This window comes from Lupinus angustifolius, unplaced genomic scaffold, assembly GCF_001865875.1.
Source record: "Lupinus angustifolius cultivar Tanjil unplaced genomic scaffold, LupAngTanjil_v1.0 Scaffold_3_56, whole genome shotgun sequence".
Lineage (NCBI taxonomy): Eukaryota > Viridiplantae > Streptophyta > Magnoliopsida > Fabales > Fabaceae > Lupinus > Lupinus angustifolius.
The window spans coordinates 1-12758 of record NW_017716872.1 but is presented as its reverse complement, the minus strand read 5'-3'; the positions used below and the strand labels follow the sequence as shown (position 1 = coordinate 12758).

Below are 12758 nucleotides of genomic sequence, written 5' to 3'. Positions count from 1 at the left end.
CATATTGGAATAAGATCTTCAATGAAGAGGAAAGAAATCAGAGAAGGAAGAAGAAACCAGAGAAGAGGAAAGTTGAAGAAGAAAGGAAAAACTCTTGAATCTTTATTGATGTGAATGGCAAATTTACAAATGTATATTATTCATCTTATTTACCAAGATGAGACAAGTGATTACCTCAATGGATAATCTATAAGTACTTTCCAAGCTATGAGACCTGTCCTCGCCCAGGCCCGAGTGAGCTACAAGCTACCAACTACCAACTACCAATACACAACTCACCTAAACTTTCATCGACCAAAAAGATTTAAAATAGAAATACTAGTCACAAGAAACAAACATCCTTATTAATAGTCTGTTTTTGAAACAGCAAGAGAAAACAACATTATGTACACACCAGCATATTGATCCATGGAGGTATATATACACATGTGCAATCACAAACCACTAAACTGTTCAACAAGAAACCAAAGAGGAAACATTCCTCATACAATTTCTTGGAATACAAGTAACAGCTATAACTACAATACAATTACTACTACATTATATCCTCCTCAACCCTATGTTGCAAACATTTACATAATCAGATTATTGAGCATATTTTCGAAGTATACGACACCACAAGTATTCTTCTCAAGGAATTCACTGTCAAAAGAAACCAGCTTCCATGATTTGATTCATTTAACGCAAAAGAGCTAGTTTGGATGTTGATGACATGATTAGCTTTGATAAGTAGTGCATTGAAATACTTCACTCTTTTGGCCGGGCAAGCCATAAGGAGCTTAGGGCTCGAAGCCGAGCGAAATAATCGCTTATTGCAAGAAGAGCTCGAGCTGATTGCCTGGTTGTTAATATCCGAAGCATTTGTTGTAATGTTTGCTGCCGTAGGTTATCAGCCTAGAGTAACACATAAAAAAGAAGACCTAATAAATATTGTGACTAGAAGTTTCATGGCTGATTAATATATCTATCATAGTTGCACTAATCATGGAACATTATAGTATGTTTGTAAGTTGAGTTTTGGAGGGAAAAGAATAGAAATGGAAGGCTTCAGAGTCATGAAATATACTTGTGAGATGGCTCTAAAGCATTCTCTTTCTCTTCCTTCTCCTCCAAAATCCAACTCGCAAGCAGACCCTAAGACTTTGTTTGCATGTTGGATTTTGGAGGGAAAAGAAGGGAAATGGAAGCCTTCAAAACCATGAAATACACTTGTTAGATGACTTTGAAGCCTTTTATTTCCCTTCGTTCCCCTCTAAAACCCAACCTACAAACAGACCTTAAGGGTCCGTTTGTGAGTTGGGTTTTGGAGGAGAAGGAAGGGAAAGAGAATGCTTCAAAGTCATCTTACATGTGTATTTCATGGCTTTGAAGTTTTCCACTTCCCTTCATTCCCCTCCAAAATCCAACTTACAAACGAACGTAAGGGTCTAGTTCTTTAGTGCATGAATATTAATTATTTACTTTAGGCTTACAAATATGCATCTATTGAAGCCTTTGATATGTTTCCACCTTACTATTTATATTATTCCTTTAATCCTTTTCTTTTAGAGTAATGCACTTTGAGTTGTAGCTTGATTTCAACTAGACTACCTCCATAAGGAATTCATTCTATATATATTATTTTTAGCCTTTTAGATTTTCTACCGAAGTGGAGGCTTTTCATAACGGTAAAGTTGCTGCCAAATGATAAGGTGATCACAGTACAGGTTACCCTTTTCATGAACCTGTGCATACTAGGAGGCAGCTTTATAGCACCAGGTTACCCATTTTACTCTTCCTATGAAATAAACAGATGATTCTATTGACACTAAAACATGATCTTATCTTCATTGAGAAAGAAATTGATATTATAAAACATGGAATTATAAAGCTCCTGGCTACTCTTTTTTGTTTTATCTGAAAGGATGAAAGTTGAGACTTGAGACCAATGAATTAGACTGTAAAACAGGCACAGTTATTTACCTGGTGAAGGAACCCCTCAAGAGTACCAAGCTTACCCATGGCCATAGCCATTTGCCCCATATAATTCGCCACATTTCCGGAAGATCCTGACAGACTGGGCGCACCATTAGCCAATGTCTCGGCAAGTGATTGCTGCAATGCATCCATTCCTTGGGATAGAGCATCTTCGGCTTCCTGGGATGACTGCTCCAAGTTGTAGATGCCAGTTAATTGTTGCTCACTTAAAGGCTCCAATTGATTTGCAAGCAGCTACACCCATGTCGATTCAGTTCAAAGTTAGACAGCATAACATAACCAAAGGTAGGAACTTGAGAATTGAACAACAACAGTTAAACCTCAATCCCACTACGTGAGGTCATCTACATGGATCGAACGATGCTATAATACTCTATTATAAATCATGTTCATTGACAAAACATTTATCTCTAAGTCATTCATAATCATTTCGCCTGTGGTTTTTCTTACTCTCTCTCTTCTAGGAATAGGACTAACATCTATTTGATCAACTCTCCTTAATGGGGCTTCTACCAGTCTTCTCTACACGTGTCCAAACCACCTAAGGTGTGATTCTAGTAAGAATTAATCCAACTTTCTTCCTAATGCATTCATTTTTAATCCCGGGTCTACTCATCCAACACAACATTTTCATATCATAATTAGCAAATATATAAGAAATAAATATTTCAACCCAGGGTCTCTATTTTCTGAGTTTCACTTCAGAATGTTAAATAGATACAAAAAAATAAACACCTGGTTCTACAAACTTTTGAAGATTAAATATTTTTGGTTAAAAGTAAATTATTCTCAAACTGAAATTACACCGCCATAAGCAAGAATTAGAGACTGGGTTTTCCAACTAGCCGAAAATGCAGAAGAGAATAGATTATCAATAAAAAACCCTGTATCACACATCTGTATTTCAGTACACTATAAACCCTGAAAATTCAGAAGAGAATAGATTATCAACAAAAAACAAATTTCTCACCTTGAGAAGCTCGGAAGAGCGAAAGTCTCCAATCCATATGAAACATCTCTCAGCTGGAGTCTTCCACATTCCTGACAGAATATGGAAAACATCAGCTTTAGCTGCAATGCCTTTCAGCCTGAAGATCTCATCAAATTGTGTCATGACATTGTCTACAATTGTACGGAGTTCAATATCTCCGGTGTGAGAATTTACTGCAGCCATTAACTCATTCATTTGCCTATTATGTTCTTCTAACCATCGTGCATACGCTGCATCAAATTGCATAGCGCCTGCAGACAAAGATGATTAACACAATTGACTTAGGATCTGAATAAAAACAACACCAACCTTTTCAATATCCAGGTAGCCCTTCCCCGGACCCCCCATGCTACTGAATACTATGGTGCCAGAACAATATCCAGTATTGAAGTGCAAGATGCAACCAAGTATTCTTCGGACAAATATGTTTGCCCATGTCAAACAACACCATTCTGCTGTCATAAACCATATCCTTAGAAAGGCCGTTTAAAAATAATTTCTTTTAACAGTTTCACCTATAGTTTTCTTGGTCACCCTCGATGTTTAAATATTGGGCTGATCTACTCTTCTTATCAGGGTTTCTAATGGTCAAACCATCTAAGGGAAACTCTACCGTCTTTTTCCACATACTTCCTCTTTAATGCATTCACTCCTAATCTTATTATGTCTTATATCTCCATTAATCCTCATTCTGCCAATGCAAATTAGTAACCACTGTAATCTAGTCCATTTAAGAGAGGACTTTGTATCCCTTTCATAGGATCTTTTGGTTTTATTTTCTGAAAAGGAATCATAGCACATTATTTCATGGAACACTTATTGCATAAAGACCGCATCAACACTGATACTGAGGCAATCACAGGGAAAGAGACAACACTCTATGCCCGTGAATCTGGTGCTTCTGGTAACTACTAGAATTTTAAAGAGGAGATAACAAATATAGCTATATAAATCTATTTGATCCATGAATAATACATAGTTCAGAATTTGATACTAATAAACGCAATATTTCAAAAACTTCTAAAAGTAGAAGGTCCATTAATCCAATGTTTAAGTTACCAAGCTTGATGCACAAGATTGGAGATAAAAGAGGTTTAAATACCATTTCCACTCAACGAATGGTCCTGATATCCCGTGCTTGAAATAAATGTGCCCTACAAAAGATCAATAACCCAATAATTGATTCATAAAGTAATAACAATCGGATTAAACAAAGTTTGCAAAAAAGGGACATGGTTTAAACAGGATACGCAACAAACTTCGAAAAGAGGTAATGAAGTGATTAAGATAATGTAACCAGACCTGCTGGCGGGCTTTCTGGAGCTCTTGCTCAAGTTGAGTCAGTTTCAGTCTACTACTCTCTAATTGTTGAACATATGCCTGGATGAATATAGAAAGTGTCAATCACCATTTCCGAAAAGCTTAAGTTGTTCCTTGAGCCTTATGAATGGCTTTTACAATTAACATATCCCCTAACATGAGACTTTTGAGCTTGAAGTGTGGATAATGCCAAAGCCTACCCTAACTTCTGCTGAACATCAACTTTTAATTAGAAAAAAGTGGAGGGTGAGGATCAAACTCCTGACAAAGTTGATCATAGAGGCTCTAATACCATGTCAATCTCCAACTCTTTCAAAAGCTTAAACTATTAGGGGAAGGCTTATAAATGGTTTTATATGTAATAGGAAGGACTAAAAACAATAAGACATTAAAGGCCGGTAATAAAGTAAAATATGGCAAATTTGTGCCTTTACCATAGATGTGAAAATCAACAATGTAGCAGTGTTGCATCCAGCAACTAGCCAATTTTTTGGTTAAATTTATAGAACAAGTAACTTTACAATGGCTTTTACGATTAAAAGGAAACAAAATGAATTACCTTTTTCTTCAGCCTGCTTTTTCTGGCAGCCTCCCGATTTTGTGCTAGCCGTCGTAATGTCTGAATGAATATAAAATTAATACATAGTGACAAAAGCATACGTTATATGAACATAATAAATTTATACAACCTTTTGGTTCGATTTATCTTTGGGTCTATCACTGGAATCAGCAGTTGCAGCAGCTAACTGACCCCTTTCAGGCTGCAAAACGACAATAATATACCATATATCATAATAATGGTACTCATTTGTTTATTATAAACCGTTTATAATATTGAACCATTAAAAGGATATATTATCTCTAATGTCACACTATAACATTGAAGGAACCACATAAAGGTTTTCAGAAGCAGAATAGATATACAACAACCAAGTCTTAAACCTAGTAGGTGGGGTCAGCTACAAAGTCATAAAAACAGCATCGCCGGCAGCAAACTGCCCACATTGCTGTAGTTCAAAAACTTCACCGGACCATTCAATTGATAGGAGCGACGGGCGGTGTGTACAAAAGCCGGTAGAAGCATAATAGGATTAAGAATATAAAATAACCACCCTTTGATTTTTATCATCAGTATCATCTGTTGAAGAATCAGTCATAGGGCTCGCATCTGCCATGTTGGACTCCCCCCAGTTCTCATGATGACCAGCCGATGTGTAAGCCGAATTTGGTTGCAAGTCTTTTTGCAATGGCAATGTCTGAGACCCAGCCATTGTGGCAAAGAGGTTAACATCTGAGGTTGCAACTGACTGTATTTTACACATAAGAAAAGAATATGAAACTCGTGAATTTAAGTTATAGTTTGAGATTTATTGATTCTTTGAAGCACATAACTTAATAAAGGAGTTAACAAATTACCTTACTCAAAGCACCAAACTGGACATCAGCACCTAGACCACAGCTATTCGACTTCATTAGATTGAACACTGGATCTGAAAGATAATATAAAATTGAAAGGTCACAAGAGGTTTTAGACAACATGCCAACTGTTATGGGAATTACACCAATCTTTCTAATAAATTATTTAGTTTTAAAAGCCAAAGTTTGATGTGAGATAAATCAAACTATTTTGCCAGTTCCTGTTAGTTAATTCCAAAAAAACTCCCACCTAGTGGAAAAAGGCTTGGTTGTTATTGTTATAACTCCAACAACTACCCTTCAACTTCAATTGTGCTTCTGAAGGATCATACTTCAGGAGACACATTTATCTTCTAGAAAAATGAAGAAAATTAAGATGTTGTTAAAGGAGTAAAAATAAAAGAAGGCTCATTTTGAAAAAGCTTATGACGAATAGCACTGAAAATAATACGATTAATTTGTTTTCAATATATATAGACCATGGTGAATTCACAAAGAAATGAGCTAGAAAACAATTTTCCACAAGGAAAATCAAGATAACAAAGGTTTTCACCAAAGGGTAAAAGGAAAGGCATGTTAGTATATGTGAACATTGGAAAGAACATTATTCCTGAGTTTATATACAACAATTTGATTCGGCACAGAAGCCTGACAAAGTAATACTAACCCATCGGACATTTCACTGACTAATGTGTAAAAGAACCGAATGGAAGACTAAGGTAACTATCCAGTTATTAACAAATTAACAAATACAAGCACATAAAAGGTTTTTTGGTGCTACTAAGGATATCCTATCACCTATGGGTAAGGAACTAATATCTTCCGAGGTGTGTGGCTACCCCTCCTAAACAAGTGTCAATCTCATGAATCAAACTCGTGACTTTTTGATCTTTCTGTGGATCTAGTAGGGCCTTACACCAATAGACCAACGCCTTGTTGGTACATAAAAGGTTAATTGACAAAATAGAAGTTCATAGCAACACAATAAATGCCAAATAAAAAAGTGGGGTGCCCAACTGTTAGAGATAAAAATGTACATAACATACTTCTGCTAAGATTGATAGCATCCTCCAAACGGAATCCAATAGATTGCTGGAGGTTTCCATATTCCGAAATTTGAGAAGGATGAACAGTAGTTCCTTCTATGCCCCTGAAAACCAAAATCATAATAACCACATAACAAAAGTGCAACGTGCATATCCAAGAAAGTCGTATAGCCAGTGAAATCCAAATTTCTAAGTTAAAGACAAGATGAAAACACCAAATTGCATACCCAACGCATAAAACCAATACATGAAATAATGTAAGCACCAAAAGAATTAAGCCAATAATTTATGCAAAGCTGAAACCACAAAGGAGAGAATTTTTCTACGAAATTCGATAATTTCAGGAACTAAAAGAAACCGTGACATTCTATTTCATTGAGAGTGGTGTAAAGTGAAATTGAAGTATAAAAAGTTTCACTTATTTTCATCTTCTACTAATCTCTTCAATAACCTTCCATGGTTCTTCAATAACATGACCAGTCGATTAGTTCTTTCGAATCTATATGACAATATTACATTCAAGTTCAACAACATGAAAATCATGTTGTATCCTGTTTTTTTATTTGATTTGATTTAAAATGGAAAGTTAAAAACAACATCAACAACAACAAAAATACTAAATCAAAAGATACTAGAAACCTAGTAAAAGACTAAACAAAAGATAAAATAAATATTATCAAACAAAGGGAGCTCTGAAAACTTTACATGGAATTCGAAGAAGGCATTGAAGGAACATAGCTTGGCATCCCTTTCACAAACTTGTTATCTTCCTCAGAGTTAAAGTTTACTTTTCTAGTTCTACTACCCATCAATAACCATGATCAGAACCCTATTTCATACAGCATCCAGCTTCAACTAAACACAGCTCAAAACAATATCCTTAAATTCTGTAAAGAAATTTAAGACACCAAATGCAATCTCAGTGAGCAAGAATCAAAACAAGACAGCAACAAACAATTATCATAACATGGTCATAAAATTAAGTGTTGGAATGTTAGAGAGACAAAAAAACACAACATGACTCACCATACTCCAACTTGAAGCAAGGACAAATCTTTGAAACACTTAATTACTTTGCAGCAACAATATGCTAAAAGAGGAAGAAAGAAAAGTTAAAAAAAACAACAAAAGTAGCAAAAAAGGTCCAGCTTAGAAAATCAAATTTAAATTTTTCCAAAAAACTAGAAGTGATCTTAGAAAAAGTTTAAGCAGATATAAAAAAATCGATTTTTGACAGATTTGAGCAGTACCCAGAAGAAGAAAACGAATGCAATAGTCCTGCAGACCCTAATTAGCACAAATTCATAAATATTGTGCCTTTTTCTTTGACTTTTTGATTCAATGAAATTGGAGTGGGATATTATACTGTATAGTTCAGAAAAATCTAAACGCCTTTTTATGTTTTTGCTTTGTAATTTTAAAAGAACAGAGAAAAAGGTGTCATCATCACTTTATTAAAAAGTGGTGGCTTACTCATCAAACTATGATACTTTGTTTTAATTGGAGAAGGGATTTTTTCTACTTTGTTTTGGCTATTTCCAGTGAAATTTAGAAAGGGAAATTATAGAAAATGGTGCCTACATGTAATGTTTTTAGTTTTTCAATGCAGATTTATGTCTTTTTTTAACTATTTTATGAATCATAAATGTATTTTCTTAACTTTTGTATAAATCATAAATGTATTTTATTGATTAACAAGTTATCCAACCTTTTTATTTCCGTATTATAAAAGTGACACTTCAAGTTAAAGTTACTTGAGTGTGTAATCATGTCAAAATAAAAGTAAAGAATAATTACTCATTTTATTTTCTTATGTTTTTCGATCTCAAAAATTGAAAAATTTTAAAATGGTTTCTAAAAATTTTAAATGTCTGTCAAATTAGATATTTTTAGGGTCAAATTAATTTCCATCGTGTGTTGTAAAACATGCTATAAGAGACTAATTTTTATCATATTTAAAATTTTGGGCGACCATTTTAGGTTTTTCGATTTTTGAGGGACCAAACTGCTAATGTCGAAAAATATGAGAGAATGAAATGAGTATTTACTCAAAAGTAAATATAATATGTATTTTGTCTGGTCGGGCTGTAGTCGGGTGGACGGTCTTCTTCAATGTGGCATAAGATCTGTCTAAGAATGTTTAGGGAGGTATCTGCCCGGGGTCTTCTTGTCGCCTAGGAGAAAATGGGTCTAAGTGTGCAAGTGGCATGCGGCTTATGGTAGAGGTTTGTGCACTTCAAATGTCGTGTCAGCCTTATACCGGCGGCATGGCAAACGAATGGTAGAGGTAGTCCCTATATTGTTGTTTGGATCTTGTCTAATTAATGGCGTACCTTTGTGAATTGTCATGTTGCATGATTAAGATACAAGGTTGTTGGAATGGATTCGCCTTATCCAACTTTAGGATGACATATCTCTTTCTAGTCTAGTAATGACGTGTCTTTTAGACCGGGATAGAACAATTGCTCCCAATCTATTGGTATGGATGGAAGTCGGGCGTGTCAATAGACTTGACTGCATGGTTGTGGGGTCTGTTAGGTGAGCGGGCGGTCAATCTTGTGAAGTCTAAGAAGTGGCTTGCACACCTAAATCCGGACAATAATCCTAACACTAGTTGATCTTCCTTGGCAATCATTGCTTCGACTGTTGAGTATGGGGTATCATGAGGATCTAACATGTTTAATGATTCTTTGACACATTATTGGCTAGGGGAGTGTGTGGCTTTGCACTGTCTACACGATGGGGTGCTTGATGATGTGTGGCATGTCCCATATCTTCTCGACTTGTGCATTGATGAGCCGCCAACATTTATGGGACATTGTTAGATCGTGCTCAGGTATTTTTTTTGTACGGTCGAGATGGAATATTGCCATATTCTTTCGTGTCTTGTCACATGGATCTCCATGCCTACTGTTGGATTGGCACTCAAGTGCCTTTTGGATGAGCAAAATGAATATGAGGAGTTGGTATTGAGCAAGGCCCTTTTATCGTTGTCCTATAAATAGGGGGTTCTCTTATTTCATTTCTTCACTTTTTTCTCTTGTTATCTTGTTGTCTTATTGAAGAAATTTGTCCAGCTTTCCCTGCTTTGTCAAGAATCTTCTCTCTTCAGTAACTTAGGATTTTCTTCACCATGTCTTTACTTCTCTTTTCCTTTGTCTCAATAATAGAGATGGTATGGGGTATTCATCGAGTGATAGTGGTGTGGAGGTGTTGTATGCCCCCTCCTTCTTTTGTTGCTTCGTCCTCTCGACGCCGACGGTAAAAGGGATCCTCGTCTGCCTCAGGTCGGGGAATTGGGTTGTTAGGAAGTATTTCAAGAAGACCTTGATGTCCGTGGTCAGCTTTATGCTTGACCGGGCATAGAAAGCGAGTAGGACGCTTGACGAGCTCTCCAGTCGAGTGGCTCTTTACTCGGAGTGGGTGCCCATGGTGGATGAGTCAATGTCTTTTGATTGTGATGATTCTTGAGGTGCAAGGGAAGTGCTGGGAACAACAAGTGCATACCAACTCGGGGAACGTTCTCGAGTTGAGGTGGCAAAGGACCTTTTTGACAATTTTGCCATATTTGCCTCGACGGAGGATGAGAGAGTCTGCACCGATCGTGAAGCAGAGTATGGTGATCCTCACTCTTTCTACGTGTTCGAGGCTTACTTCCGGAAGATTAAATTCGCTTTCCCTTGGACACGTGGTGTTCATTGCTCCTTGACCACCTTCAGGTGGCCCCTTCTTAGTTGCATCACAACATGGATGAGAAGATGGCTGGTCGTTGAGGGTGGACTTGCCTACAATGGAAGAGTGGGTGGACACTCTCCAACCCGTTTGAGTCTTCCTTCAAGCATTAGAAAAAAGGCTTCTTCTTAGTGGAGCTTCAAGGGGAGAATAGCTGGACCCGTAAGTCAGATGAGAGTAGGCGGTTCCCTTTCTCGTGGAATTGGCAACATCACCAGAAGATATATATAAGCGATATAGTTTTGATGAAGAGATGTTCACCACTAATTAACACGCCCTTGTTGATGAGACTAAGTCATTCATCGAGGCAGGGACTATGTTTCCTTGTGCGACCTTAGCTGGGGGTGAATCAGACTTCCAAGATACTATGGGTACATATTAGGCATGTGTTTTGATTTGTTGTTTTCTTCTTTTTGTTTGCTTGGTTTTGCTAACCTTTTTTTTTATATTATAGTTCAAATGTCTAACTAGAAGGACGTTAGAAGGCTGGTCCGAGATGTCACCCTTAAGGTCGGTGTTTCAAGTGGATCGAATGATCTGGTGACTGCTCCTCCTATCTAGCGTCGAAGGGCTACTTCCATTTCGCCTTATTCGTCTAGCGCTCGGGCCGCTGATTCAAGGGAGGCTGTTCCGACCACTCTTGCTAAAGACTTGACTATGAAGGTTCTCCCTCCTCCTCCATCTAGTGATCCTTTCACGCCAACAGTCACAAATCCTCATCATCCCCCTCATTTTCCTCTAGTACAGCCAACGTCGCCACTCCATCCTCCTATCTAGACAACTAACAATTGATCAAGGTTAGACAAGGAGAATTATGCCAGCTCTCGATCTACTTCTAATCAGCCAAACTCGAATGAATTCATAGTTTGTTGGGGATCGACCAGCAGTTGCTTTCAGTCAGAGCTAAATATTCTTTAAACAAGATCTCCCTATCCGAGGTGTTTAAGTATATCAATTAGTGTCTGCTTATGTTCGATTCTGTGATTAAATACTTTAAAGTTGAAGGGATATTGGAGACTCGAGTCGGGGAGAAGATCCGCCAAAACTGCGTGGCTGAGCTGAAGCATCTCCAAAATGCTCATGGTATAGAGTTAAGATGTTGGGGGACAATTGTTGGCCTCTAGGGAGCATGTGTCGACCATCACCAATCAATATGAAGCTTCCTAGAGAGAAGTTATTGAGGATGGCAGCAAGCTAAGTCAAGCCCATCAAGATTTGATGTTGTCCGCCGACCGGGTGAAAGAGCTGGCGGAAGATAACGCCCGACTAAAAGATGAGATGAGAGAATTCTATGGAGTAGATCCATTTGGTGCATCCTGGTGAGGATTTGTCTTAGATATTTGCCGGCGAATATGTGGAGGATTACGAGTTGGTTTTTGAGGAGCTTGATGGAACCATCACCAAGTTTCCATTCCCCGACTTCAATGTGTACTGGTAGCTTTTTAGGATATGGGGTATTTAGCTGCGGCCTTGTAATAGTTGTAGGATTTTATAACAGCCCCTTTTGTTTAATGAAAACAACTTCTTCCTACATTGCCTTGCACCTTGCTTTTTGTTTCAAAAATTTTTGTTCTGCTTCTCAAAATGTAGTCCACTTTGTAAGAATTGGTGAAGTGAAAGTAAACGATGTTAAACCTAAAAAATATGGCTGTAAAATAACATCTTAGAGTGATAACCCACAATGGACCAAAAATCGGAAATGAAAATTCAACACTAATAACTTGGAATAATATATAGGAATAACCCCTTTAGGGACCTTGAATCAGAAATGAACACTCAAGAAAAAGTGTTAATAGAATCTCTAGTCAAGCGGGGCATGACTCATGCGCTTGGGAGATTGTCACTGATTGAACCGACAACCAAGGGGGCATGACTCGTGCAATTGGGGTTACTGAATCGCCAACGAAGGGAGGCATGACAGGCACACTTGGGGGAGCATTGTTGATTAAACCGCCGACCAAGGGGAGCATGACTCTCACACTTGGGGGATTATTGTTGATTGAACCGACGACCAAGGGGAGCATGGCTCATGCACTTACAGGGGTTATTGAAACGTTGGTCAAAGGGAGCATGACTCAAGCACTTGGGGGATTGTTGTTGATTGGACTGTCAGGCAAAGAGAGCTTGACTCGCACACTTGGGGGTTATTGAATCATCAATCAATGGAGAATGACTCTCATACTTAAGGGATTATTTTTGATTGAATCACCAACCAAGGGAGAATGGCTCGTGCACTTGGGGGGTTATTGAATCGCATGTGAAAGGGAGCATGACTC

The 12758-nt window shown here is 37.6% G+C and overlaps 1 protein-coding gene across 3 annotated transcripts; it reads right to left on the bottom strand.

Annotated features, from left to right (window-relative positions):
* Positions 1-355: 355 nt before the first annotated feature.
* LOC109337246 (transcription factor TGA2.3-like) lies at positions 356-8136 on the bottom strand. 3 transcript variants are annotated; one of them, XM_019574175.1, is made up of 12 exons: positions 8001-8136; positions 7456-7637; positions 6751-6854; positions 5705-5778; positions 5401-5601; positions 4978-5049; positions 4848-4907; positions 4271-4348; positions 4071-4122; positions 2948-3219; positions 1963-2211; positions 356-894 (listed from the first exon to the last, which is right to left on the bottom strand). In XM_019574175.1, exons 2-12 carry the CDS (start codon positions 7557-7559, stop codon positions 748-750), a joined length of 1413 nt encoding a protein of 470 aa, XP_019429720.1. In that variant the 5' UTR covers positions 7560-7637; positions 8001-8136; the 3' UTR covers positions 356-747. The 3 variants fall into 3 exon arrangements, with proteins under 3 accessions (XP_019429720.1, XP_019429721.1, XP_019429722.1); XM_019574176.1 differs by having other exon boundaries at positions 5401-5595; positions 8001-8134; XM_019574177.1 differs by lacking the exon at positions 7456-7637 and having other exon boundaries at positions 8001-8135.
* Positions 8137-12758: the final 4622 nt, after the last annotated feature.

Excerpts from the sequence above, each read along its gene's own strand:
- LOC109337246 (XM_019574175.1), bottom strand. The coding sequence starts at position 7,559 with ATGGGTAGTAGAACTAGAAAAGTAAACTTTAACTCTGAGGAAGATAAC. Across the intron at positions 5,602-5,704 it reads AGTTTGGTGCTTTGAGTAAG|ATACAGTCAGTTGCAACCTC; the intron begins GTAATTTGTTAA and ends CTTATGTGTAAA. Across the intron at positions 3,220-4,070 it reads CCATTCGTTGAGTGGAAATG|GCGCTATGCAATTTGATGCA; the intron begins GTATTTAAACCT and ends CTTTGTCTGCAG.